The sequence below is a fragment of the Pleurodeles waltl genome, chromosome 10 (assembly GCF_031143425.1).
Source record: "Pleurodeles waltl isolate 20211129_DDA chromosome 10, aPleWal1.hap1.20221129, whole genome shotgun sequence".
Lineage (NCBI taxonomy): Eukaryota > Metazoa > Chordata > Amphibia > Caudata > Salamandridae > Pleurodeles > Pleurodeles waltl.
The window spans coordinates 118,565,017-118,592,824 of NC_090449.1; the positions used below are offsets into that span (position 1 = coordinate 118,565,017).

At 47.9% G+C, this 27,808-nt stretch overlaps 1 protein-coding gene across 1 annotated transcript in view; it reads left to right on the forward strand.

The window, feature by feature from the left end:
• LOC138262383 (kinesin-like protein KIF19) overlaps positions 1 to 27,808 on the forward strand; it is a 94,150-nt gene that overhangs the window by 62,057 nt on the left and 4,285 nt on the right. Inside the window, exon 3 of the mRNA XM_069212283.1 lies at positions 17,795 to 17,905. Within this exon, the coding sequence (XP_069068384.1) occupies positions 17,795 to 17,905 (111 nt within the window). The remainder of the gene's footprint in view (positions 1 to 17,794; positions 17,906 to 27,808) is intronic.

A 27,808-nucleotide genomic window follows, 5' to 3' on the forward strand; every position in this document is an offset into this window, starting at 1 on the left:
CTGCACAGATGCACTTAAAGGTAAGTCCGGTTGGTCCCCTTGGAGAATGGAGCTCACAAGGGGTTAGGGACCTGTAGAGCAGAGCTGCTTTGTCGATGCAGGGGCCAGGGAGGCCAGGTGCAGCACAGATTGATCAGCCAGGAGTTGTGCATCTTGGAGTCCTCAGGCCCACTTGGATGGTAGATTGCAGGTCAGCAGGGCCACTCTGGGGCTGGTTCTTGGGTGTCCTGAAGTCCCTTGACTCGTGCTTACTTCTGAGATTTTGGGCATGCAGAGTGGACTTTGCTTCTGGGTGTCTGACGTTTGGGGTCCAGTACCCAGGGTAAACGGTGTGTCTCAGGCCCTGAAAGTCCTAGTGCCAACAAACTTGGCATACTGGTAGGTTTTGTCCTGTGGGTTCATCTTGTTGATTTTGTTTGGGCTGCCAGGTCCGGTCGTTGGTCAGCAGCCACTCAGTGAACTGGATTTCACTGGTTCCTTGCCTGCAGGGTGCAGGAGAGTGATACCTTCACTCTGAGGGAGGTTCTTGGTGATTTTCAGAAGATTGGATGTTCTCTGGGGTTGTGCAGAGGCCTTCAGGTTTCTGGGTGAAACTTCAGCAGCGATTGTCGAATCCTTGGAGCAGCAGGCAGGGTTTGGCACCTTTGTGCAGAAGGACTTCTGATCTCGTGCCCTGGGTCTTCTTTGTTTCTGGTCTTCTTGTGTCCATCAAATCTGATGTGTTGGTCTAGGGATGCCCACTAAATACTGCATTTAGGGGGCATTATGGGGAGTACCTGGTAGAGGCCAATGGACCATTTATCTTAGGGTGGCTACACCTCCTAAGTGACCTCTTCTTGTGGTAAGGGGGTTACACCCCTATCCCTGACAGGCTATTTTTCTGCCATCCAAGATGAAGGAAAATGAAATGGTGTGGTCACCTCACTTGCCACACCTGAGGGATGGTGCAGGCTGGGGATGGCCACTCCTCCTGTCCTTGCTTGTTTTCCCGCAGGTTTTCCTCCCCAAAATGGGTGAAAAACTATTGGGCAGCCATCATCTGCCAGAGGTCAGATTTCAGAGACGGTAAAGCCTTTGAAGCTGACCACTGGTACAGGTGCCTGCCTGGGGGAGAAGGTGTAACACCTCTACCCATAAATGGCTTTGTGTTCTGGTTCCAGAGTGCCAGAGGCTCTCATCCCCGGAAGCCAGAATCATGTCTGGTGGTGCAGGCTGGTTAAGACCAGTCAGCAACCATGCCAGGGCTGTTTAGGTTTTGCAGAGGGCACCCCTAAGGTGTCCTCTGGGTACATTTTATAATAAATCCAACACTGGCATCAGTGTGGGCTTAGTATGCTGAGTTGTTTGATACCAAACAACCCAGGGTTCAGAGAGGCCATCATGTAGCTGGGGAACTTGTAATGACCAGTGTCTAGCACATGCTATGGCTCCCTTGTACACTTACTATGTCTTAAGGTTTAGCAAAGACACAGTAGGGGCTTGTTGCGTCCTGCACACATAGGTCCTCACATGTATTATAGTGCACCCTACCTTAGGGCTGTAAGAGGAGTGACTTACCTATATTGCATGGAGTGAGAGTGGGCATGGTGCTCTGGGTGAGTGCCATGTGGAGTTTGCAACTTTAGTGTCACCTTCTCATACACTTGCAATGACTGTCTCCATAAGACTTGTCTGGGGCCTCTCAGAGTGGCATAATTGGTGCTGCTGCATTGGGGGGAGGGGCTCTTTAAAACCCATGCCCTAGGTACAATGGGTACCATTCAATCAGGGACTTACAAAGGTAGCTGAGGTGCCAAACAGTTTTGAGGAAAGAGATCTGGCCCTGGAAACCTGTTTAGCTGGGGCCCAGAACACTTACAGTTTGAAAACCACATCATTTTCCAGGCAAAAGGTGGGGGGCTACCATGACAAAAGAGACCCTTTCTCATAATACACCACCCAAACAAAAAGGGGATGAAACTACCCTTCACCTGGGGAATCTTCATTCTCTGAGTGGAAGAACCTGGAAATGCCACTGCATTGGCATGGGCAGTCTCAAGTCTGTGTGCCTCTTTAAAGTCCATTTCCTGTAGGGATATAGACCACCTAAGGAGTTAGGGATTTTCATCTTTCTTCTATTAAAGGTACCTGAGAGGCATGTGGTCTGTCTGAAATATAAAGCGAGAGCCAAAGTTTGGCCTCAGTTTGTCCTCAGCTTCTTCAAGGGCCAGACCACCGCAAAGTCATCCCTCTTTATGGCACTCCATTTATGTTCTCTGGGGAGTAGTGTTCTGCTAATAAAAGCAACAGGCTGTTCATATCCCTCATCATTATTCTGGACTAGGACTGTTCCTATCCCAAGTTCTGAGGCACCTGTTTGGACAATAAACTGCCAGGAGTAATTTGGAGCTTGTGGGACTGGGGCAGAGCACATTGATTCCTTCAGTGTGTCAAAAGCCTTTTGACAACTCACTGTCCAGTTGATCTTTTTGGCCATTTTGTTGGAGGTAAGTTCCATGAGGGGGGCACTATGAAGCCATAATCCTTCACAAACCTCCTATAGTACCCAGTCAAACCAAGGAATGCCCTGACTTGAGTCTGGGTGGTTGGAGCCTCCCAAGCCAGAATTGTCTGGATCTTGGGCTGTAGTGGCTGAACTTGTCCTCCACCTACCAGGTGGCTCAAGTATACAACCTTCCCTGTTCTATCTAGCTCTTACTGGCCTTGGTTGTGAGGCCTGTTTTTGCAGGGCCTCAAGGACTTTCCCAGGTGGTTCAAGTGATCTGGCTAGGTGGAGCTGTAGACAGCAATATAATCTAGATAAGCTGCACTAAAGGATTCCAACCCAGCTAGGACTTGATTCACCAACCTCTGGAATGTGGCAGGGGCATTCTTTATTCCAAAGGACATCAGGGGTAAACTGATAGTGCCAACATGGGGTGTAGAGTGCTGATCTATCCTTTGCTCCAGGGGTCAGGCCAGTCTGCCAGTACCCTGATGTTAGCTCACAGGTACTCAGGTATTTGGCTGCCCCTAAACTGTCTATAAGCTCATCAACTCTTGGAATTGGCTGTGCATCAGTTTGTGTTATAGAATTGAGACCCCTATGATCCACACAGAACCTCATTTTCTTTTTCTCTCACTTGGAGTGAGGTTTGAGGACTAAAACTGCTAGGCTAGCCCAGGAGGTGTCAGAGGGTTTAGTGACACTCAAATCCAGCATCTTGTTGACTTCAACTTGGATGCTTTCTTTGGCATGGTCTGACTGCCTGCCTATACATTTTGTTTTTGACAGGCAAGCTGTCTCCATTGTCCACATCATGGGTACACCAGTTAGTTATACTAGGGGTCAGAGAGAATAGTTCAGCATACTGGTTGAGGACTTACCTGCAATCAGCCTGTTGTTGTCCTGTGAGGGTGTATGACAAGACCACTCCATCCACAGAACCATCTTTTGGATTGCTGGAGAGGAGATCAGGGAGCGATTTACTCTCTTCTTCCTGTCTCTCATCTGTAACCATTAGCATGGTCACATCATCTCTGTCAAAATGGGGCTTCAGATGGTTGATGTGTATTATCCTTTTTGGATTTTTGCAACTACCAAGGTGAATCAAGGTGACCTCCTATTTTTTTCAAGTGTGGGGTAGGGCCCAGACCACTTTTCGTGGAGAGCCCTAGGAGTCATAGCCTCCAACACACAAACTTTCTGTCCTGGTTGGAACTCTACCATAGCAGCTTTTGGTCAAACCAGTGCTTCTGGAACTCCTGGCTGGGCTGGAGATTTCTGCTGTTTTTTCCACTTACTCAGCCTTCCTGGAATGAAGGCCAAGCACATAATCCACAATGTCTTGTTTAAACTCTTTGAGCGGCCTCTCCTAGCCTTCCCTCACAAGACTCAATGGACCCCTAACATGATGCCCAAACAAAAGTTCAAAAGGGGAAAATCCTACTCCAATTTGTGGCACTTCCCTGTAGGCTAAAAGGAGACATGGAAGTAAGACATCCCATCTCCTTCTGAGTTTTTCAGGAAGTCCTCCAATCATGCCTTTCAATGTCTAGTTAAATCTTTCAATGAGCCCATTAGTCTGTGGATGGTATGGGGTAGTGAAGTTTGAATGCCTGTCTGATACTACCTCTTTAGGAATGCCAACCCTAATAAAAATACCCAGGAGGGCCCTGGTCACTGCAGGGGCAGTGGTGGTTCTAAGAGGCATAACCTCAGGATATCTAGTAGCATGATCCACTACCACTAGGATTTATCTGTTTTCTGAAGCTGTTTGAGGGTCAAGGGGGGCAACAATGTCAACCCCTACCATTTTTGAAGGGCACCCCAACCAAAGGTAGTGGGATTAGAGGGCTTTCAGGTAGCCTCCTGCCTTACCACTGGTTTGGCAGGTGACACAGGACTGACAGAAGTCCATCACTATCAGGGACATCCCAGGCCAGTAAAAGTGATTAACTAGCCTGCTATAAGTTTTGTTTTGGCCCAGATGCACAGCTAGGAGAATTTAATGGACTAGAGAGAGAAGAACTGTTGGGGCGCTACAACCGTCCTTGTTGCACCAGGCTTGAGGTCTCTTGCCTCGGTGTACAGGAGTCCATCTTCCCACTGCCACTACACTTTTCTTCCTGGGCAACTTGCTACCTCAGGCTTTCAAAAGTGGGATCGTTTTTTTGTCCCTGGCACAGATCCTCCCTAGAGGGTCTGCACTTCGGTCCTAAGAGCTCTGGGTGATGAGGCCCAAGGTCTGGAGCCTTAGTCCCCTCTGGGGCTAACAAGTCCTCTTTCTGGGAAAAGAGGTTCTGGCTTTGCATTAGTGTTGAAGCTGGTCTCCCAGTCTTCTTTCCTTTTTTATTGGATGGTAGATCCATTCTTCTGGGATCCAACACCTCTTGTTCTCTCTGGAGTTTGCTCTATGCCCTGGTTTTGAAACAATCCCATTCTGGGATTCCAAGCATGGCTGCTAGGGTCCTCTGTTCTACTTCAACCCAGGGAGAATTCTTCAAATAATTGCCATGCAGACAGCCTACAGGGATGGATGGGGACACAACCACCTCTTTCTGTCTAACTACTCCCTGCAGTCACAAAATACCATTGCTGTGGTATGGATCTTTGTGACATTGTCAGCATTGGTGACAGGATGAGTTTTCCCTATCAGGTACTGACCTGAGTGGACCAGTTGCTGGTCACAATGGTGACACTAGCCTCTGTGTTCCTCAAAGCTTCTACCTTAGGCCCATTAATCAAAGGGTGCTGCCTGTATTTTTGCATGTTAGTGGGCCAGGCAGCAAAGGGTATGTTCTGATGGATACAACTACCTGTGGATTCCTCACCTAATGAATACTCCCACTGCGCCAGCATCGACAGAAATCTTCTTACTAGCTTCTGCACGTCGACGAGGACGTCACATTTGTCCACGCGACGCCGTGTGACGTCATACAGGCAATAAGATGTCCTCGCCGACGTGCCGACGTCAGTTCCCTTTTTTCCGTGCATTCGAAACGGTTATCTTCGAGGGAGCTACTGTTGCTTTTGAAGTTACAGTTTGTTTTTCTGCTGCGTGTTTTTTCTCTGAGGTTACTATGTCTCAGAGGAAGTCTGGTTTCAAGCCCTGTCGGGAGTGTGGGGGCAAGATGTCTGTTACTGACCCACTTTCGGACTGCTTATGGTGCTTAAGCTCCGACCACGACGTCACAACTTGTGATTCATGTCAACACATGAATCCGAAAGCCCTAAAAGAGCGTGAAGCCAAACTCTTCATGGCGAAGTCAAAGAGGAAGGAGAAGAAACATCATAGGAAGTCCTCCTCGCCGAAGTCAGATCGGCGTCATCGAGACTCCCGGCGCCGTAGGGATTCACGGCGCCATTCGAGTAAGGAGAGATCTCGATCGAGGTCGCCTTCGGCTCGGCGTCGGAAGACTTGGGAGGTCAGTCCCACGGTCACTCCACATCCATCGACGCCGTTGCCTTCTCCGGCTTCGCCGACTTCGCCTGGGCAGACATCTTCAGTGGTTGAAGGGACGCAGCCTCAGGTGTTCTCTCCGGCGTCACAGACGTCGAGGCTGGCGTCGGGGTCGCCTTCGATCCAGGCACCCCAGTATCCGGCTTTTCCTGCCCCTGGAGCCGATAATACCGCATTTTTGAATGCGATGTTTACCATCTTCCAGCAGATGGCTCCAGGCGGTGCTCCGACTGATCCTTCAGGGCCGTTGGCTTTCACCTTGGGTGCTCCGGCGCCGCCACGGCCATCACCCTTCATGCCCTTTCTCCCCTTGGGAAATGTGGGCTCGGCGCCGGTGTTGGCTCCGGTGTCCGCTCCGGTGGCTTCAGAGGTTTCGGCCCTGAAGATTTCCACCCCGTCGACTTCGGGGTTTCGGCCAGTGACCCCGACAGGACCATCTGAGGCTCCGAGACGCACCTCTCTTCCTCCGGCTCCTGGCTCGGCGTCAAAGCTTCCTGTGGCGCCGGACATGGCGTCGGATGGATCCGGCGATCGGCGTCGTTCCTCGACTTCGGCAGATGCCATTTCGACGCCGCGTATTGAGGAGAGGCTACATTCTAGGAGACGTGCTCTCCGTCTCTTGGAAGAGCAGGAATACCAACGGGTCTTGGAGGAAGGAGAAATTGAGGATTCTGACGAGGGTCTTCATGGACTGGATACAGCTAGTGGCCTTGATACTTCTCCTGAGTGGGACTTGTCATCTCCAGGGGAGTATACTGAGGAGGCAGCCACTTTTCATGCTGTAGTAAGAAAGGCAGCTAACTTCCTCGAACTGCCTTTGCCGGTTGCGGAGACGAAACAGAATTTATTAACTGAGGTCCTTCATCCGGCCTCTACTGCGGCAGAGCCTCTTTTACCATCTAACGAGGCTTTGCTTGAACCGGTATTGGAGGTTTGGAAGAAGCCAGTATCTTCCTCGGCTGTTAATAGGGCTGTGGCCAGGAGGTATCGGGCTGCACCATCTGACCCTGGCTTTCTATCCAGACACCCTACGCTGGAGAGCTTGGTGGTCCAGGCTTCCTGTTCTGCTAGATCTGCGCCTGGATCTTTTCCGACAGCGCCGGGGGACAGAGACTCCAAAAAGTTGGACTCACAATCGAAGAAGATATTCTCGTCCTGTAGCATGGCGTTGAAGTCCACCAACGCCACATGTATCTTGGGGAGGTACATCTATGCTCTTATGGACGAAATAACATCATCACATACGGAGCTTCCTCAAGGTCTCTTGAATATCGTGTCTGATGCTCAGGCTGCTGCAACCTAGGTTATCCAATCTGGGTTGGACACAACTGACTCAGTGGCTAGAGCGATGGGCACGGCAGTGGTTGCGTGGAGACAGGCTTGGCTTCGCAACTCAGGGTTCTCTTCGGACGTGCAGTCGACCCTGTTGGACCTTCCGTTTGATGGGGACAAACTTTTTGGGGCCAAAGCGGATTCGGCCTTGGAAAGGTTTAAAGAGAGCAGGGCCACCGCCAAGTCATTAGGACTGCAAGCCGCTTCTTCTGCCTCCTCCAGGTTTTTTAGGAGGTTTCGTGGATTTGGATGTGGCTCTTCCTCCTCTTCCTTTCGGGTGAGATTCCTACAACTTGCCTCTTCTCTCACCTTTAGATCAATTAGAGGGAGGGGTAGGGTCCGCACCAGGGGAGCCTCTCAGCAGCACTCTGCCTCTTCCTCGTCCTCTGGAGGGGTGCAGCAGGGGAAGCAGCCTTAGGCTTCCACCAATTCTCACTCACTCCTCTCCAGTAGGGGGAAGGTTACTGCATTTTCTTCACAAGTGGGAAGTTGTCACATCAGACACTTGGGTTATCAGCATTGTGGGAAAAGGCTACACCCTTCCCTTTCGGGAGTTTCCGCCCCCCATCCCGCCCCGCCCATCTTATTGTTCAAAAGAACACCTCCTGTTGTTAGAACCGGAGGTCCAAGTCCTCCTCTCGAAGGGCGCGGCGGAGTTGGTTCCAGAGCAGGAAAAGGGTCAAGGTTGTTACTCAAGGTACTTACTGATCCCCAAGATGGATGGTCGATTGCGTCCAATTCTAGACCTGAGGATTTTTAATTGGTTCCTCAAACAGGAAAAGTTCAAGATGCTGACCCTAGCTCAGGTGCTTCTGGCGTTGAACAAGGGAGATTGGATGATGTCTGTCGACTTGCAGGATGCTTACTTTCATATCCCGATACTCAAGTCGCACAGAAAGTATCTCCGGTTTGTGGTGGGGTCGCAGCACTATCAGTTTGCGGTCCTCCCTTTTGGTCTTACTTCAGCACCTCGAGTCTTCACGAAGGTGATGTCGGTGGTTGCGGCAGAGCCCAGAAGGAAGGGGATAGCAGTATTCCCTTACTTGGACGACTGGTTGATCAAAGCCAAGTCCCCGGAGCTTGTGTTGCATCATCTGCAGTCGACAACCCAGTTGTTGTTTGACCTGGGCTTTTCGGTGAACGTGCCCAAATCTCACCTAGAGCCCTCTCAACGCCTCCTGATCATAGGGGCAGTACTGGATACAACAATGGATCGAGCCTTTCCTCCGCCTCAGCGGATTCAGGACATTCAGGCGTTGGTTCCAATGTTTCAAAGTGGAGCGGTCATTCCAGTCCTTAAGGTCCTTCGTCTGCTCGGTCTGTTTGCTTCCTGCATACTGTTGGTCACGCATGCTCGCTGGCACATGAGGGTCTTCTTCAGTGGTGCCTCCGAAGGCAGTGGTCTCAACACAAAGGAAATCTCGAAGGTTCTGTCAGGATCTCCAGAGATGCTGCCACGGATTTGAAGTGGTGGATTGCGGACGACAATTTTTCCCAAGGAAGGCCGTTCACGCAGCCTCCACCAGTGACCACAGTCATAACGGATGCTTCCACTCTAGGGTGGGCAGCTCCTCTGGGGGATCTGGAGATCAAAGGACTTTGGTCTCCAGAGGAACAGATTTTTCATATCAATCTGTTGGAGTTGCGGGCTGTACGTCTGGCTCTCAAGGCCTTCCTCCCATCCCTTCGCGGTCAGTCGGTTCAGGTCCTGACGGACAATACTACCGCGATGTGGTATATAAACAAACAGGGAGGAGTAGGGTGTACCTTCTATGCAGAGAAGCTCTTTGACTATGGTCCTGGGCAAAGGACCATCAGATTTGCTTGGTAGCAAATCATCTGGCCGGAGTCTTGAATGTACATGCGGACAGTCTCAGTCGCCATTTCTCGGCCGACCACGAGTGGCGTCTCCATCCAGATCAAGTTCGTCTGATCTTCCACATGTGGCGGTTTCCTCGGATAGATCTGTTTGCCACTCGGGAGAACTCGCGTTGTCCGTTATTCTGCAGCCTCCAGTATCCGGTGCAAGGAGCGTTGGGGGATGCGTTTCAGATGACCTGGTGCAACCAGTTACTTTACCCGTTTCCCCCCATACCCTTGATTCCTCGAGTTTTGAGGAAAATTCGCCAAGACCGGGCCCAAGTCATCTTAATAGCTCCGGATTGGCCAAGGAGGGTGTGGTACTCCGACCTTCTCCAACTCTCGCTGTGCCATCCGCTCCGTCTCCCACTCAGGGCAGACCTCCTCTCGCAGTTGCAGGGGCAGGTTTTACACCCCAACCTCCAGAGTCTGCACCTACATGCCTGGAGATTGAACGGGGCAACTTGAGTTCCTTCTCTCTCCCGCCTGATGTAGTGGATGTTATCTTAGCGGCCAGGCGACACTCCACTAAATCTATCTATGCTAATAGGTGGTCTAAATTTGTGATGTGGTGTGGAGAGAGACAGATTGATCCCTTACATGCTCATTTGTCAGATGTTTTGTCTTTTGCTTTGTCGTTAGCGCAGAAAGGTTGTGCAGTGGCTACTATTAAGGGTTACTTGTCTGCCTTGTCAGCCTTCATTTGTCTTCCAGACCAACCATCATTGTTTAAATCTCCTATAGTGCTTAGATTCTTGAAGGGCCTTACGAATAAATACCCTCCAAAACCTTTCGTTATGCCTCAATGGGATTTGTCCTTAGTCCTGACTTTCCTTATGGGGTCCCCTTTTGAGCCTATGCATTCTTGCCCCTTAAGGTTCTTAGTTATTAAAACAGCTTTCCTGGTGGCCATAACATCTGCAAGGAGAGTGAGTGAGTTGCAGGCTTTGTCAGTAAAACCCCCTTATACAACTTTTTATGGGGATAAAGTGGTGTTGAGGACCAAGGCTGCTTTCCTTCCGAAGGTTGTTTCACCCTTCCATTTGGCCCAGACAATTACTCTGTCCACGTTCTATCCTCCGCCTCATCCTTCAAAGGAAGAAGAGAGACTTCATCGCTTGGACCCAAAGAGGGCGTTAAGCTTCTTCATAGATAGAACGAAGGATTTCAGGCTGGATGATCAGCTTTTCGTCTGATACGTGGGCAAGAGGAGAGGAAAGGCAGTCCACAAGAGAACACTCTCCAGGTGGGTTGTTCTTTGCATTAAAATTTGTTATTCTTTAGCAAAGAAGGATCCTCCTGATGGTATTAGAGCTCATTCCACCAGAGCTAAGTCGGCCACTTCGGCCTTGGCCAGAGGTGTTCCTGTGGTCGACATCTGCAAGGCCGCAACTTGGTCGTCCCTTCACACTTTTGCGAAACATTACTGTTTGGACTCTGAGGTCAGAAGGGACGGCCATTTTGTACGGTCAGTGCTGCAGGATTTCTTGGTTTGACCATTCAGGCACCCACCACCGGGCGTGGTACTGCTTTGGGACTCTATTCATTAGGTGAGGAATCCACAGGTAGTTGTATCCATCAGAAGAACGAGTTACTTACCTTCGGTAACGACTTTCCTGGTGGATACATTAGCTACCTGTGGATTCCTCACGGTCCCACCCGCCTCCCCGTTGCCTGTTTGGTCTAACCAAGTCATTCTTGAGTGTGCTCCTCTTCCAGTATATATGTATACATATATATATATTTATATATATTTGTATTTAGTGTATATATTTATTTATATAGTTATTTATTTATTAAATTATTTAATTAGAAGTCCATCTTGTAGCAATGATGTTTTATTTACAATGCCATGAAATATTGCTTTTGACCTTACATCTCATTGGATTATTGTTCTCAGGCACGTAAAAAATGTTGGTACTGACGTCGGCACGTCGGCGAGGACCTCTTATTGCCTGTATGACATCACACGGTGTCGCGTGGACAAATGTGACGTCCTCGTCGACGTGCAGAAGCTAGTAAGAAGATTTCCGTCGATGCTGGCGCAGTGGGAGTATTCATTAGGTGAGGAATCCACAGGTAGCTAATGTATCCACCAGAAAAGTCGTTACCGAAGGTAAGTAACTCGTTCTTTACTCCTCCCTCTGTGACTAATGTTGCCTCTGTGGGTTCGTAGACATGGCCAGGCCACAATTGTAACCCACATCTGGAGACTTGCAGCTGCATTTACTACAGGTAGACTAGATGCATTTTTCTTGTTTTTACAACTAGGGTCTCCAGTTTGTTGTCCTTTTGTTTCTCAATCATGGCACCAAGCCTTGTTTGGATCAAAGTGTCTACCTTTGTACCCACCCTTAGACTGTGAGGAGTCTGGGGGCCCACCCTCCTGTGCAGGATTTTGGGGACCTAATGAAGACTCTTTGTTTTTAGTTTGGTTCCCATCTTTTCCTGAGGGGGGGGGGGGAGGAGGGAGCTTTTTGCAATCCTTCTTTTGTTTATTTTGTTTGGTCTCCCCCACCAGTGGTTGTTTTTGGTCACCCTTGTCTTGACTCAGTTGTCTGCCTTCTTCCCCAACTCTTGAGGAGAAAGTAGAACTAGGTCTGTCAGGAACTGATGTAGTTTCTCATTGTAACACTTACTTAAAAGATGCTCTTTCACAATTAAATTGCAAAGCCCATCAATATCTTTTACCTTCTTGCCTTCTAACCAGCCACCCACCATTTTTACTGAAAAATCCACCCTTTCTAACCAGGACTGACTCTGGGTTTTCTGTATTCTTCAGTTGTAAGTCCAAAGCCCTCAATCAGGGTAGACTTCATGAGGTCATAGCACTTAGCATCTGTCTCATTCAATGTCAGGAGTCTATTCCTGCATTTTCCTGAGAACAGTTCCGACAATATTGAGCCCCAATGTTTTCTATCTACTTCCCTGGCTTTGCAGGCTATCTCATAGGCTTAAAACCATTTGATGATAGCATCACTTTGTGTAAAAGGGGGGACAACTAATCTGGGGAGTTTTAGGTTAAAACATTTCTCCTTCTCCCTAGTTACTCGTATGATGCTACCAGAGTTAGTTCCCACGCCCAACTTTCTTCTTTTTAGCCTCTAAAGCCAGTCTTTTGGTCAACCTAGCCAGAGCCTCATCAACCTCTGAGGGCGCTTGTACTTCTGAGACAAAGGATCCTACCTCTTCCCCCTCAGCTTCTTCTAAGTTGTCTTGATTTTCTGTTTTGGAGGATTTACTCTCACTCTTAGTGTGCAGTCTCATATTCTGCCACAAGCCTCCTAAGAGTTTCTGTGGTAGCATGAGCACTAGTATGAATTTGGTATCCTTTGCAGAGAGCCCTAGCCTGGGGTATTTCAATCCTGACCAAAGGGTCAGGTCAAGCTCCTGTGTCTGGTTCTCTCCTCAGACATTTTTCTCTCTAAAGATGGGATTTGTTTAGCTTTTGGAAAAACTTTTGTAAACTTTAAAAAACTAAGGCCTAACTCTAGTAAAGACTTTTACATTCTAATCACTATTTCGGGAACCTAACAAGGGTCCTAGCAATTAATTTTAAAATTTAAAAAAATAGTCCAATTGCAAAATGCAACTAGGCTAAAGACAATTTTTAGAGTTATTCATGTGATCACTTAGTGACAAAGTTGTATCAGCAAATGCAAAGTTTTGTATCCCACCACTGATCCACCAAATGTAGGAGGCTGGCTCTCTATCTAGTGTACAAAAAAACACATTCACTGTGCAGAGTCTCCAGGCAACCCCACTTTGGTATCCAGAGATAAAAAGCAGGCCACCTAATGCTCTGTTTTTGTGGTAGCCTGGGGGATCAGTTAGGCTTATCTTGGATATATGCTAAGCATTTGTTGTACTCACAGAATCAACAAATGTGGGCACACACTCAAAAGAATAACTTGACACCAATGTACAAAAATATTTTTGATTTTTATGAAAAGTTTTAAAACCAGATCATGAATTTATGATAAATACTTTTTTAGTTATGATTTTTCAAAGTTTAGAAAATGTTCTGTTTTTGTGCGTAATTACACACCATAGGAATGAATGGCAAATTCTTAAAAAGTGCATATAAAATCAGGCAACGCTTTCAAAAGTGCCACCTTCTATTTTTAGATAGAGGTCACTGAGATGTCCTTTGGGCCAGACCCAGAGGTTCAGGTGGTTCCCGGTTCAAGCAGGAGCAGCGGCTGAAAGTCTTGGAGCCGGTGCACAATGGAGAGGGGGACCCTTGGAAACACACTGCACAGATGGATTTAAAGGTAAGTCAAGTGGGTCCTCTTGGAGGGTGGAGGTGGCAAGGGGTTAGGGACCTCTAGAGCACAACTGGTTAGTCGGTGCAGGGGCCAGGGAAGCGGGGTACAGTGCAGATTGGTCAGCCAGGAGTTGTGCAACTTGGGGTACTTGGAGCCAGGAGCAGGTCACTTGGAGGGTAGATTGCAGGTCAGCAGGTCCACTCTGGGGGCTGGTTCTTGGGTGTCCTGAAGTCCCTCGGCTGGTGTTTACTTCTGGGTTTTGGGCATCTGGAACAGACTTCTGGGTGACTGATGTTAGGGAGCTGGTACCCAGGGTAATGGCATGTCTCTGGCCCTGAAAGTCCCAGTGCCATCAAATGTGGCATACTGGTAGGTTTTGTCCTTGGGTCCTTCATGTGGATTTTGGTTGGGCTGCCAGGAGCTGGTTTGTTGGTCAGCAGCCGGTCAGTGACCTCAACTTCATTGGTTATTTGCCTGCAGGGTGCAGGAGAGTGATACCTTCACTCTGAGGGAGGTTCTTGGTGATTTTCAGAAGGTTGGAGGTGCTCTTGGGTTTTGTAGAGTCCTTCAGGTTTCCAGGAGACATCTCAACAGTGATTGTCAAGTCCTTGGAGCAGCAGGCAGGGTTTGGCACCTTTGTCTTTGTGCAGCTGGACTTTATGTTCTTGTGCCTCGAGTCTTCTTTGTTCTTGGTCTTCTTGTGTCTATCGAATTTGATCTGTTGGTCTATGGATGCCCACTAAATACTGCATTTAGGGGGCGTTATGGGGCGTACCTGGTAGTGGCTGGTGGGCCACTTACCTTAGGGTGGCTACACCTACTAAGTGACCACTTCCTGTGGGAAGGGCTCACAACTATAGCCCTCCCTGAAAGGCTATTTTCCTGCCATCCAAGATAGAGTAAAATGAAATGGAGTGGTCACCTTTCCTGCCACACCTGAGGAGTGGTGCAGGCTGGGGATGGCCACTCCTCCTGTTCTTGCTAGTCTTCCCGCCAGCTGTCCCGCTCAAAGTGGGGGGGGGAAACTGTTGTGGGGCCATCTGCTTCTAACAGCAGAGGTGGAGGTCAGATTTCAAAGGCAGTAAAGCCTTTGAAGCTGACTGTTGGCGCAGGGTTGTCTGCCTGGGGGAGGAGGTGGAACACCTCCACCCAGGAAAGGCTTTGTGTTCTGGTTCCTGAGAGCACAAGGCTCTCACTCCAGGAGTACAGAATCATGTCTGGTGGTGGGAAGCTGGTTGAGACCAGTCAGCAACCACACCAGGGCTGTTTAGGTTTTGCAGGGGGCAACTCTAATGTGCCATCTGGGCACATTTTATAATAAATCCAACACTGGCATCAGTGTGGGTTTATTATTCTGAGTTGTTTGATACCAAACAACCCAGGGTTCAGAAAGGACATCATGTAGTTTGGGAACTCCTAAAGACCAGTGTCCAGCACACACGTTTGCTTTGGCTCCCCTATACACTTACTATGTCTTAAGGTTTAGCAAAGACATAGTAGGTGCAAATATGATCATGCACAAATATGCCCTCTCATGCATTATAGTTCATCCGGCTTTAGGGCTGTAAGGCCTGCCAGTGGGGTGAATTACATATATTGCATGCAGTGTTAGTGGGCATGGCACTCTGGATGAGTGCCATGTCGAGCTTGCAACTTTCGATTCACCTTGTCTTGCACTTCCAATGACAGTCTTCATGAAGCTGGGGTGGGGCCTCTCACAGTGGGAAACGGGTGCTGCAGCTCTGGGGGGCCTGCTTCAGTACCCATGCCCTAAGTACCAGGGGTACCATCTTACTAGGGACTTTCAAAGGTGGCTGAAGTGCTAAACACTGTACAGTTTTGGGGAAAGAGGTCTGGCCCTAGTAACCTATTTAGCAGGGGCTCAGGGCACTTACAGTTTGAAACCATATCATTTTCCAGGCAAAAGGCGGGGGGCTACCATGACAAAAGAGGCCCTTTTTCACACAGGAATAAAAAACATTGGATTTCCAGCTTGTTCAGTTTTCTAGATAAAAATATATTACATTTTGATATGCAATTAAATGCATCAAATAGACTTTTAAAACGTTTTCTAAAATCACTTCAATAATGCACCCCATAGGTCTATCAGGCAAGAATCCTAATGAGCTGTTATGAGTACACACAAAAGCCCAACATGTGCAAAAGGCCGCACCCAGCAGACTTAAACCCTCAAGCTAGCATTTTAGTACTCTAGGATCATAAAATATATTCTGAATCACACTCTGCTTCCCATAGCCCATAGTGCTCTAAGACTCAGGCTGCATCCCACTTGAAGCCGAAGAAGGCTAAACAGGTGGTAGCACAGCCACACACGCTTCAGAAGTTGGGATGGCTAGCTGGGACTGTTGGCAAAATTATTTTCAAGGGCTTACGAGACAAGTCGGACCAGATGTTGCCAAAGAAGGAAAAACCCTGAGAGACAGGGTGGCCCTAATGCTTAACTGTCTCGGTGTCAGATGAAACCTCAAAATCATTCCAAAACCCATTAATGTCAAATATTTGTTCTAAGCATTTACTACCTTGATATCGATTGTAAGCAAAAGTGGCAGTAACTTCAAGAGACAGCCTTCTCACCTGCAGAAGTGGAAGATGCCTTGTCATGAGAGGAAGTGAGGGAGAGAACTGGCCGTCTTGTGTCTGCTGAAGATACGTCTCCCCTTTCTTTGGCCTGAGGAACACGTTTCGTATTGCCCAGCCTTATGTATTAAATTATCCTTCAAATGTCAGTAACCGTGATGGAGTGGGCATTGTAAAGTCAAATCACTCAGACATAATTGTCCTCTTTCCTTGACATTGTCATAACCATAGTCTGCCATCGTGGCTAAAAGGGAAAGTAGGTGAAAACACCTTCAGAGAAAGGCAGCAAAAACATTTTGCCCAGGAAAGAAGGCTTTAATAAGGAAGCGGACATCCAAAGATGTCCAATGAATCCATAAACTTCAGCAAAGCTGGTGTTTTGAGCCAAAAACAGTATTTAGAAAAGGTAGAAAGTGTTCTTTACCTTCCTCACTGGGTGGACAACAATGAACTGTCTGATTGCCTCTAAGCTGAATATCACATGATTGTGCAGACTTCCAAAGGTTTTGAAGTGGCATGGGCAGTTTTCACTGTTTTACAGTTCTATATATTAGAATGTTATTTCCTGATTTTTTCTTCCAAACTAATATTTAGTAGAGGAGCTTTAATCCAAATGTGGTTAAGTTTTGCTGATTGCTTAAACATAGAACATTGTTCCCGATGGGGCTTGAAGCAGCCAATAAAACTCCACTTGAAAGGATAAATATTAATTTCATGAAGAAGTGGGTCAGCTATTACAGCAAGAGGTGAATGCCTTCATAAAAGTTCCGGCAGACAAGCGTTTGGTCTTCTGCGCAACATCACAGCCTAGGCTCAGATGCTAGAGGAGAGAACACGAGGACTTATATAGAGTTAGGTGGACAGGATCCTTTATCACAAACACGGCGGATGTCCCTTCCCTCTTATTACTAGTGCACCATAACTCATGGCACTTGTAATAACGATGGACGGCTAGCCACCACTTATCGATGGAATATCCCGTCTGCTTAGCACTAAATAAGGCCCATATATTGGAATTTTTGAAGCCTAGGATATTTTGAGGGGGCCTTTTTTATCCAATGTCCAGCCTTCCAAATTTATTTGGCACCTCACGGAAATCTCTGAAAGAGAAAGAAACTTCAAAGTAAATAATACACATTAGAATGAAAAATTACTTTCATAAGTGTTTCTTATGGATATATTGTACCCTGTGCAGAGGTTTTATCATCCATCTCTCTCTTTCACTCTCCTTATAGTTTCACATTCTTCCGGGGCGAAACATATCTGCGAACTGGGAGGGCACAGGCAGTGGTGTCATTTGTACTCTAACATGCCATTCTATTTGGTTCGAAGTGTACCATGCCAGTGCAAAAACCTGGCTTAATAAGTCACGCCCCATACTGACGGCATGGCTGTTGAGCTATTTCAGACTTCAGTAATTTGCAAAGTAAATACAATATTCATCAAAATCACATTATAGTAGGTAGGTAACATTTCTTTAGGAAGACATTCAAGTGGCATGCCCCATTTCCAGATGAGAACTATGCCTTGCCCCATCTGGACCAGTATTTTTTAAATGCCATATGATTCCACGTGATGCTGTTCTTTAGGTTTGCAGTTATAACAGCAGAATGGCATTATAGTGGTTCATGAAAATTGCTGCTTACACCCGTTCTGTGTTACAATTGAATCGCTAAAGTGATCTGGTTGCCCACAAATGATTGGATACCACAGTGTTACAAGAAACAAAACACCAGTAACTCTCATGCAAATCATTTACCACGTTTCTTTGCTTGAATTATTTTCTTTTAAAAGATGGTGGTACTTATGGATCCAACTGAAGACCCCGATGATATACTGAGAGCAAACCGTACCAGAGAGAAAACATTTGTTTTTGATATGGTTTTTGATGCGAAAGCTACCCAGGTAATTTTTCTACTTCTATGCTTATTTGACTCCTAGCCAGTCATATTTTCTCTGTCTCCTTCAGTTATGTTTAGGGTCTTGTTTGCTCCCACGTAAGATACCTTGGAAATCCCAGGTTAAGAAATAATATAGTGTCCTTTGTTTTTGATCATACAATGTCTCTCTTGTGTATTTGATACATCAAATGTCTTCTGAGGGGAGAAAGCTATTAGAGTTGGGAATTGTAAGCAGTGGCAGGATGTTCTGGTTTCAGTACAGTCGCATACCCACCTATGAATAGGGACTGCTTTGGTATCTTTTCAAAAGGTGAGGAATCTGTTCCTAGAAGTCTTTATAAAAGACAAAGGGGGTCATGACCCCGGCGGAACTCTTGTGGTAGTACGGCCAACAGGCTGGCGGTGTTCCGCCTGCGTATTATGACTGTGGCGCATTCGCCACAGTCATACTGCCAGTCCTGCCAGGATACCGCCAGGCTTCAGATGGGTGGTCGTAATCCGCCAGGGCAGCGATTATGAGTCCCCAACCGCCAGCCTGTCCATAGCGGTAAAGGCTGGTGGTAATGGGGACTCGGGGTGCCCCTGGGGGTACCTGCACTGCCCATGCACTTGGCATGGGCAGTGCAGAGGCCCCCAGCCACAGCCCCATCGCACATTTCACTGCCTGACTTACGGGCAGTGAAATGTGCGACGGGTGCTGCTGCACCCGCTGAACATCAACATTACCGCCGGCTCTATTGCGATTTTTGATGTGACTTTTCTGCTGGGCGGGTGGACGGAAACACTGTTTCTATCCGCTGGCCCAGGGGAAAGTCATAATAGGGTGCCACATATACCACCAGCAATGGACAAGACTTTTGACAAGACCGCCGAAGTCGTACTGAGGGCCAAAGTAGCTTACCTTCGGTAATGCTCTTTCTGGTAGTCTCCATCTTAGCTATAGATCCCTCACCGACCTTCCCATTCTCCATGTTCTCTGATTTGGACTTTATCTATTAATAAGATCCCAAGTGTAGGAGTATGCACAATAACCACAACCAATTTGTTACTGTTGCTCTGGTGCTGGAAACACAGACAGTTGCAAAGGCAATTGATGTCAGTGTGCTGGAGTGGCTCCTATATAGGTTCCACATGCCATGTGCCTGCTATTCATCTAGAAAATGACTACATTATTTAAAGGTTTCCGGAAATCTCCTTGTCAGACATGCCATTTTCCAAACCTGAAGGTGCGAAAGAAAAAAGAAAGAAGACTTTAGTTTGGCAGTCTTCTGCCACATTTTCTGTGAGAAAGGAAGAGGGCACATCTACGTTGAGACTAGTGAATTATTACGAAATTAGGACAGACTGAGAAACATTCTTCGTTTGTGCATTTGTTATACGGCTACATGAAAAACAGTCCACACTTTCACAAACTCAATTACATTGATTCTGGCAGGAAAGTTGACTCAGGGTTAATCAAGATGCCCTGAGAAGCCTCTTTGATTTGCCCAGTACTCAAGGTTCGTTTACTTTCTTATATTGGATGCAATTAGGGTTTCCTGTTTCCGGTTTCTATTTGGGTTCCATTCCAGGCTGTTCTTTCAGTGGTTTTCTGCATTTTCAAAACTTGTAAAAATGAGAAGTCATCAGTGTTCATATTTGTTGCACCTTAAAAGAATCACAGGACAGTGTTTTTCAGTGCTTACAGACAGTTTTGTTTTTATCATCACGTTAGGTTACATTTCAGTTTTTTAGGAAGGGGGAGAGATTGAATGGGAAAGCATGACAAAATTAGCCATGAATTCACTTTCTGTCCACATTTGACGCACTCACATAAAACTCTCCCATGACCATTACTCATGCATTCAGTCTCACCATGCAGTAACTCACACAAATTAATCCATTATGCTCACTTGCACTTGCACCACTAACCAGCACACTCGTGTTCACTTAGTCTCACCATTAAACTATTGCACGTTCACACTCACGCATTACCTCACTGTAGGCTCAGCAAGGGTACATGATGTTAGCACACCGGGTTCACACTTTGCTGCTAACATTAGACAGGGCTTTGAAAACTAGAACCCATAATAGATTTTGTATAGTTTGGTTTACAAAACCAAGTTTATTCTCATCAATTTCAGTTTTACAGTGTGCAGCATTAGCACAATAATAGCGAAAAGGGGAAAAAAACGAATTGTAAGGAAATGCCTTCCTTGACATGGTTACCCCCTGATTTTTTGCCTTTTGTTTATGCCAGTTATGATTGAAAGTGTGCTGGGACCCTGCTAACCAGGCCCCAGCACCAGTGTTCTTTCCCTAAACTGTACCTTTGTTCCCACAATTGGCACAGCCCTGGCACACAAATAAGTCCCTTGTAAATGGTACCCCTGGTACCAAGGGCCCTATTGTCAGGGAAGGTTTCTAATGGCTACAGCATGTCTAATGCCACCCTGTGGGCCCCTCACACAGCACATGCACACTGTGTGTGCTGGTGGGAAGAAAATGACTACGTCAACATGGCACTCCCCTCAGAGTGCCATGCCCACCTCTCACTGCCTGTGGCATAGGTAAGTCACCCCTCTAGCAAGCCTTACAGCCCTAAGGCAGGGTGCACTATACCACAGGTGAGTGCGTAAGTGCATGAGCACTATACCCCTACAGTGTCTAAGCAAAACCTTAGACATTGTAAGTGCAGGGTAGCCATAAAGAGTATATGGTCTGGGAGTTTGTCAAACACAAACTCCACAGCTTCATAAAGGCTACACTGGAAACTGGGAAGTTTGGCATCAAACTTCTCAGCACAATAAATGCACACTGATGCCAGTGTGGGATTTATTGTAAAATACACCCAGAGGGCATCTTAGAGATGCCCCCTGAATACCACTCCGACTCCTAGTGCTAGGCTGACCAGTTTCTGCCAGCCCTCCCCAACCAGTCGAGTTTCTGGCAACATGGGTTGAGTGCCTTTGTCACTCTGTGGTCAGGAACAAAGCCTGTACTGGGTGGAGGTGCTTCTCACCTCCCCCTGCAGGAACTGTAACACCTGGCAGTGAGCCTCAAAGGCTCATGCCTTTTGTAACAGCACCCCAGGGCATGCCAGCTAGTGGAGATGCCCGCCCCTCCTGCCACTGCCCCCAGGTTTGGTGGCAAGGCTGGAGGAAGAGCCACCCACCAGTCAGGACAGCCCCTAAGGTGCCCTGAGCTGAGGTGACTCCTGCCTTTAGAAATCCTCCATCTTGAAATTGGAGGATTCCTCCAATAGGAATAGGGACGTTGCACCCTTCCCTCAGGGAGGAGGCACAAAGAGGGTGTAGCCACACTCCAGGACAGTAGCCATTGGCTACTGCCCCCCAGACCTAAACACACCCCTAAATTTAGTATTTAGGGGCGACCTTGAACCCAGGAAATCAGATTCCTGCAACCTACTACAAGAAGAAGGACTGCTGACCTGAAAGCCCCGCAGAGACGACGGAGACGACAGCTGACTTTGCCCAGCCCTACCGGCCTGTCTCCAGACTCAAAGAACCTGCACAGCAACGCTTCTAACAGGAAACAGAGACCTCTGAGGCCTCAGAGGACTGCCCTGAACCTGAAGGACCAAGAAACTCCCAAGAACAGCAGCACTGTTCAAAAACCTGCAACAACTTTGCAACAAAGAAGCAACTTCCAAAGAACTCTCTCTTTCCACCAGAAGCGTGAGACTTCACACTCTGCACCCGACGCCACCAGCTCAAGCTCCAGAGAACTAACACCACAGAGAGGACTCCCAGGCGACTACAACGACGTGGGTCACCTGAGTCGACCTGCCTGCACCCCCACAGCAAAGTCTGCAGAGAGGATCCAGAGGCTCCTCCTGACCGTGACTGCCTTGTAACAAGGAACCCGACACCTGGACCAAGCACTGCACCCGCAGCCCCCAAAACCGAGAGGAACCACCTTCCAATGCAGAAGTGATGAACAGGCGGCTCTCTTCCTAGCCCAGTTGGTGGCTGGCCCGAGAAGCCCCTCTGTGCCCTGCCTGCATCACCTAAGTGACCCCCGAGTCCCTTCATTGCTTTCAATAGCAAACCCGACGCCTACTTTGCACACTGTACCCATTCGCCCCTGTGCTGCTGAGGGTGTGTTTTGTGTGCCTGTTTGTGTCCCCTCCAGTGCTCTACAAAACCCCCCTGGTCTGCTCCCCGAAGACAAAGGTACTTACCTGCTAGCAGACTGGAACCGGAGCACCCTTGTTCTTCATAGGCGCCTATGTGTTTTGGGCCCTCCTTTGACCTCTGCACCGACCGGCCCTGTGTTGCTGGTGCTGTGACTTTAGGGCTGCCTTGAACCCCCAATGGTGGGCTGCCTGTGCCCAGGAGACTGACTGTGTAAGTGCTTTACTTACCTGAGAAACCTAACCAAACTTACCTCCCCCAGGAACTGTTGATTTTTGCAGTGTCCACTTTTAAAATAGCTTGTTGCCATCTTAACTAAAACGGTGTGTAGTACTCCTTTGAATCAAAGTTCTATACTTACCTGTGTGAAGTACCTTGCATTTTATGTACTTACCTCAAATCTTGAATCTTGTGGTTTTAAAATAAATTAAGAAAATATATTTTTCTATATAAAAACTATTGGCCTGGAGTTAAGTCTTTGAGTGTGTGTTCCTCATTTATTGCTTGTATGTGTACAACAAATGCTTAACACTACTCTCTGATAAGCCTACTGCTCAACCACACTACCACAAAATAGAGCATTGGTACTATCTAATTTTGCCACTATCAACCTCTAAGGGGAGCCCTTGGACTCTGTGCACAATATCTCTCACTTTGAGATAGTATATACACAGCCAACTTCCTACACTAATCAATAACTTTCAGGGCATTGAACAAAGTGAAATGCCCCTGTCTGTTTCAGACCAAGCAAAGTCATCGGCATACGTCCCAGCAAAACTGACACACAACAAACCTATTAAAAAGGTGCACCTGTAAAAATAAAATGTGCCCACAATGGAAGTGATTCCTGTTTCTCTGCAGGTATTTTCCTTATCACTATCTCTAATGTTAAGGACGTGTTTCTAATGCTGTGCTCTGCAGGGCACCTATTCCCACGATTTAACTTGTCATCAAACTGTGGTTGTGAAAAGAAACCGATGTTAGCAGGCTTGGCTGGCAACTTTAGGCGCAGCTAATGGCACAGAGCTGAACGATCCCATCTACCAGAGCACAGGGGTGCTGCTCAAAAACTTCTGTATCCAGTCTCCCATCTGTGGGTAATTCTAAGGTATGGAATCTGCAGCTAGAAACAGTCTCTACCAGATAAGGCATGACTGAATGTAAATAACTTGTTCTCTCGTAGGGGATTTCCATGTATAGTCATAAGCACTGAATAGTTCCGCGCGCCTGCGGGGACCCCGGAGCACTGTTGTGTAGTATATTCTTAAGTGCAATCATCAGCTCCTTGACAAAAAAGGTCTGTGAAAAACACTTAAGAATAACAATGTGCAGCCTATGTGAACAGCTACACAGGCCAAATTGTTAGAAGAAAAAACAGTTGTAGTGTAAATTTCACGTTTAAACCTCTATTTATTCTATAAATACATAAATAAATACATTCTCATATTTTATTTACACCTCTCATGAGAATAAAACAATGTAGGGCAGTGTAGCCCATAGGCTGCCATTATACAGAATGAAAATAGAGCTGTGCCTTTAAGAAAGTAAAGTCTTCCTGTTTCCCATCATGCACAGCAAAAGGCAGTTGCCTCAGTTCTTTTTTCCGGCTCCTTTCTGACAGGACCCTGAAGCATTGAGCTCTACCTCACAAAATCCTTTTGTGACAGAAATTCATTTAAAATCTTTTGAATTTCATTTTCACTCGACGTTTTTAACATTGAGTGATAATTTTCTGCTTTTTTCTGTTAGATTCTGACAGAATTTTGAGGTTTTTCTACTTCAGAAATGCCTTCACTGTTTGACAAATGTCCTTCTTGTGGCAGAAAAAAGGCCAAAACAGATCCACATCGGGTCTGCATAATTTGCCTTCCATCCAGCCACAAACCGGAGTCGTGTGACATCTGCAAAACCTTCTCCAGAAGGACCCTTCGTGACAGGGAGAAGATCCGACTCCAGGCGAAAGAGGACAGGAGGAAAAGTGGTCATTCTACCACAGAGCGAGGAGAAGGTCAGTCTTCTACCAGGGCTCACACTGGTTCCTCTATAACTCCGACCAGACCGGCTCAAAAACGGCACAGGTCTCCGACGACGTCGAGGGCGTCGACGTCGAGGCAAGGAACGGCGCCAACATGCTCGCCGTCGAGGAGTGGTTCGCCGGCGAGAAAGAGACATCGCTCGCCGTCAACGACGATTTCGCCGTCGAGACGGCGTGGACTTTCGCTGTCGAGATCTGGGTCACCGTCGACACGGCGAGGACGTTCCACGTCGAGGAGATCTGAATCCGGTTCGCCGTCGAAACGGCGAGATCGATCAACGTCGAGGGGTGCTCGACGTCGTAGACGTTCACCGTCATCACGGCGACGTCGAGGGTCATCGTCGAGAGATTCTCAACGGCGAGAAGAATCGACGGCGAAGGGCACTCGCCGTCACCGTACTTCGACGTCGAGGAGTGTGTCGACGTCGAGACAATCAAAAAGACCTAGGAGGGTTTATACAACCTCAGATTCCTCGGCTTCACTCATCCTCCTTCCAGCGTCTCCACAACTCTCTCCTCGACAATCACCATTGCCACAGACGCCGGTAACACCTACGGCGCCTCTTCCGGCTCCGCCTTCAGAGTCTGTTTTGAGGACTCCAACGCGGTCTGTAAGACGTTCGGGACATTCCTCTAGACACTCTTCTTCCTCTCGGCACCGTCATGACTCACAGAGATCTCAGCATTCGCATCACAGGCGTTCTTCTTCGTCTACACGGGACTACTCTCCAACCCTATCGGACTCACCGTCCCCGAGAGTGTCCCCCATAGATGATGTGAATACGTTCCAGGAGGTCTTAGTACGAGGGGCAACCAAGCTGAACATCCCGCTGGCGGTACCTGCCCCATCGACGTCAGTGATCTTCGAGACCTTGCATCACAGGACATCTTCCAGACCTTTGCTTCCACTGGTTCCAGGTCTCCTTGAACCAGCAATGGATATTTTCCTTGCACCGGCCGCAACAAAGTCTGCTCCTTCCAGACTTATTAAAAAATATCGTCCACCAGAACAAGATCCTCTATTCTTGAGGTCGGACCCATTTCCTGATTCGGTGGTCATAGTAGCGGCAAAGAAACTGCATTCAAACTCACCATCTTCTTCTTCACCTCCAGATAAAGAGAGCAGAAAGATAGATGCTGCAGGACGAAAAGTATGCTCTGCTGCAGCCGTCACGATGAAGGCAGCCAGCGCTACTGCGTTATTAGGGCGGTACGATCGTGCCCTCTGGGACTCTTTAATGCAGTTTGCGGAACATCTTCCTAAGGATAAAAGGGAAGATTTCCTGGAGGTCGTGGGTGCGGGAGCCATGGTGTCTAACCAAATTATAAGTGCTGCAGCTGACTCTTCGGTGCTATCCGCACACAATTATGCACACGGGATAGCGCTCAGAAGGCATGCATGGTTGAGACTTACATCACTCAAACCTGAAGCGCAGCAGAGAATACAAAACCTGCCTTTCTCGGGCTCCACCTTGTTCGGTTCTCATGCCGATGACGAGATGGCTAGAATGAAAGCTGAACTAGATACCTTGAAAGCGGTAGGCATGGAAAGACCGAAAGAACAAAGAAAGGTTTTCCGGCCATATCAACGACGACTTTTCACCCACCGGTATCAGTCGCCACACTGGATGTCTTCGCGCCCCCAGCAGCAGCAACAACAGCAGTATCAAAGGGGTTTCTCTACTCAGCGAAGGTCGACAAGGGGTCGTTCAACACCTCAAACTCAGGCAACTCGACAGGCTCCCACGTCTAAGCCCTGAATCTTTGCTTCCCCCTCCTCCGTTATCCACTCCGGTAGGGGGAAGTATCTCAAATCATCTGGACGAGTGGCTACGCATCACAACAGACGCCTGGGTATTGAATATTGTGAGACATGGTTACGCTCTCAGATTCACCAGTTCTCCACCATCTGTTCCACCCAAAACAGCCAACCGCCATCTCGAAGCTCTACAGTTAGAGGTCAATATCCTATTGCAAAAAAGAGCCATAGAACCCGTTCCCATCAGCCAACAAGGGAAGGGGATTTATTCGAGATATTTCCTTGTACCGAAAAAAGACAAACAAGAGTTTCGTCCCATCTTAGATCTGAGGACAGCAAACAAATGGATTCGCAAAGAAAAATTCAGGATGTTAGCCTTACACCAAATTTATCCACATCTACGTCAGGGCGACTGGCTATGTGCGATAGATCTTTGCGACGCTTACTTTCATATCCCAGTAAACAAGAAACATCGAAAATTCCTAAGGTTCACCGTCGGAAAACGCCATTACCAATTTGCAGTTCTACCTTTCGGCCTAAAATCAGCGCCAAGAACTTTTTCCAAATGCATGGCGGTAGTAGCCGCCCACTTGAGGAAACAGCGAATATTCGTCTACCCCTATCTAGACGATTGGCTCATAAAGGCCTCCAGTTGTCTCGAGACACAGCAACATTTCGAATGGACTCTACAACTGCTGCAAAAACTTGGTCTTCAAGTCAATCTCCTGAAATCTACAGCAACACCTGTTCAGAGGTTGCATTACTTAGGGGCCATTGTAGATACCAGGCTAGGAAAGGTGTTTCCTTCGGAGGAACGACGGTTATCGATTCTCCAGAAGTGCAAACAACTGCAGGAAAGACCTCAAGCCACTGCAAGAATAATAGCTTCTCTACTGGGCTCGATGGCGTCTTGTATCCATCTGGTTCCCAATGCTCGCCTCCATATGAGACCATTGCAGGAAAATCTGGAGGATCAGTGGTGTCAACTGAGGGACGATTGGGAGAACAAAGTCCTTCTTTCTCCTCACACCCTACAATCCCTCAAGTGGTGGTGTTTACCCAGCAATCTCTTGGTGGGGATTCCGTTCCAACAACGGCCCCCATCTCAAACCATCGTAACAGATGCGTCACTGATCGGATGGGGGGCGCACATGGAACATCTTCGAGTCCAAGGCGAGTGGTCACAGAGAGAGAGTCTCTATCACATCAACCTGCTGGAACTTCGCGCAGTCCACCTTGCGCTCAAAGCCTTCCTTCCCTCTCTGAGAACGGAAACTCTCCTTCTCCAGACAGACAACGTGGCCACTATGTACTACGTGAACAAACAAGGAGGCACCAGGTCCAGAATTTTATCCAGAGAGGCTCAGACAATCTGGCATTGGCTTCTAGCCAGGAACCTGTCACTAGTGGCAACTCACCTGCCCGGCATCCAGAATGTTCAAGCGGATGCCCTCAGTCGGGTAATGGACGAGAACCACGAATGGGTACTACACGACGACGTCATTCATTCCATTTTCGCACTCTGGGGTACCCCCTCTACAGACCTATTCGCAACCCCAGAAAACAAAAAATGCCAAAACTTCGCCTCCAGATATTACCATCCAGGGACACTGGGGAATGCCCTGTGGATAAGCTGGTCAGGAGCATTTCTTTACGCCTTTCCACCGCTTCCCCTGATTCCGGCGGTCCTCCAGAAGCTGTCCAATGTTCAGACCAAAATGATCCTAATTGCTCCGGAGTGGCCACGCCAGTGGTGGTTCCCAGACCTTCTTCACCGGTCACTCAAACCACACATCAGGCTACCATATCGTCCGGACCTTCTCACGAAGTTCAGAGGGCAGATATCTCATCCCAACCCCTCATCGTTGAGTTTGGCAGCATGGCTCCTGAGCTAGTGCAATATGGACACTTGAACCTACCTCAGGACTGTATGGAAATTCTGAAGGAAGCAAAGCGCCCTTCCACACGATCAGCCTA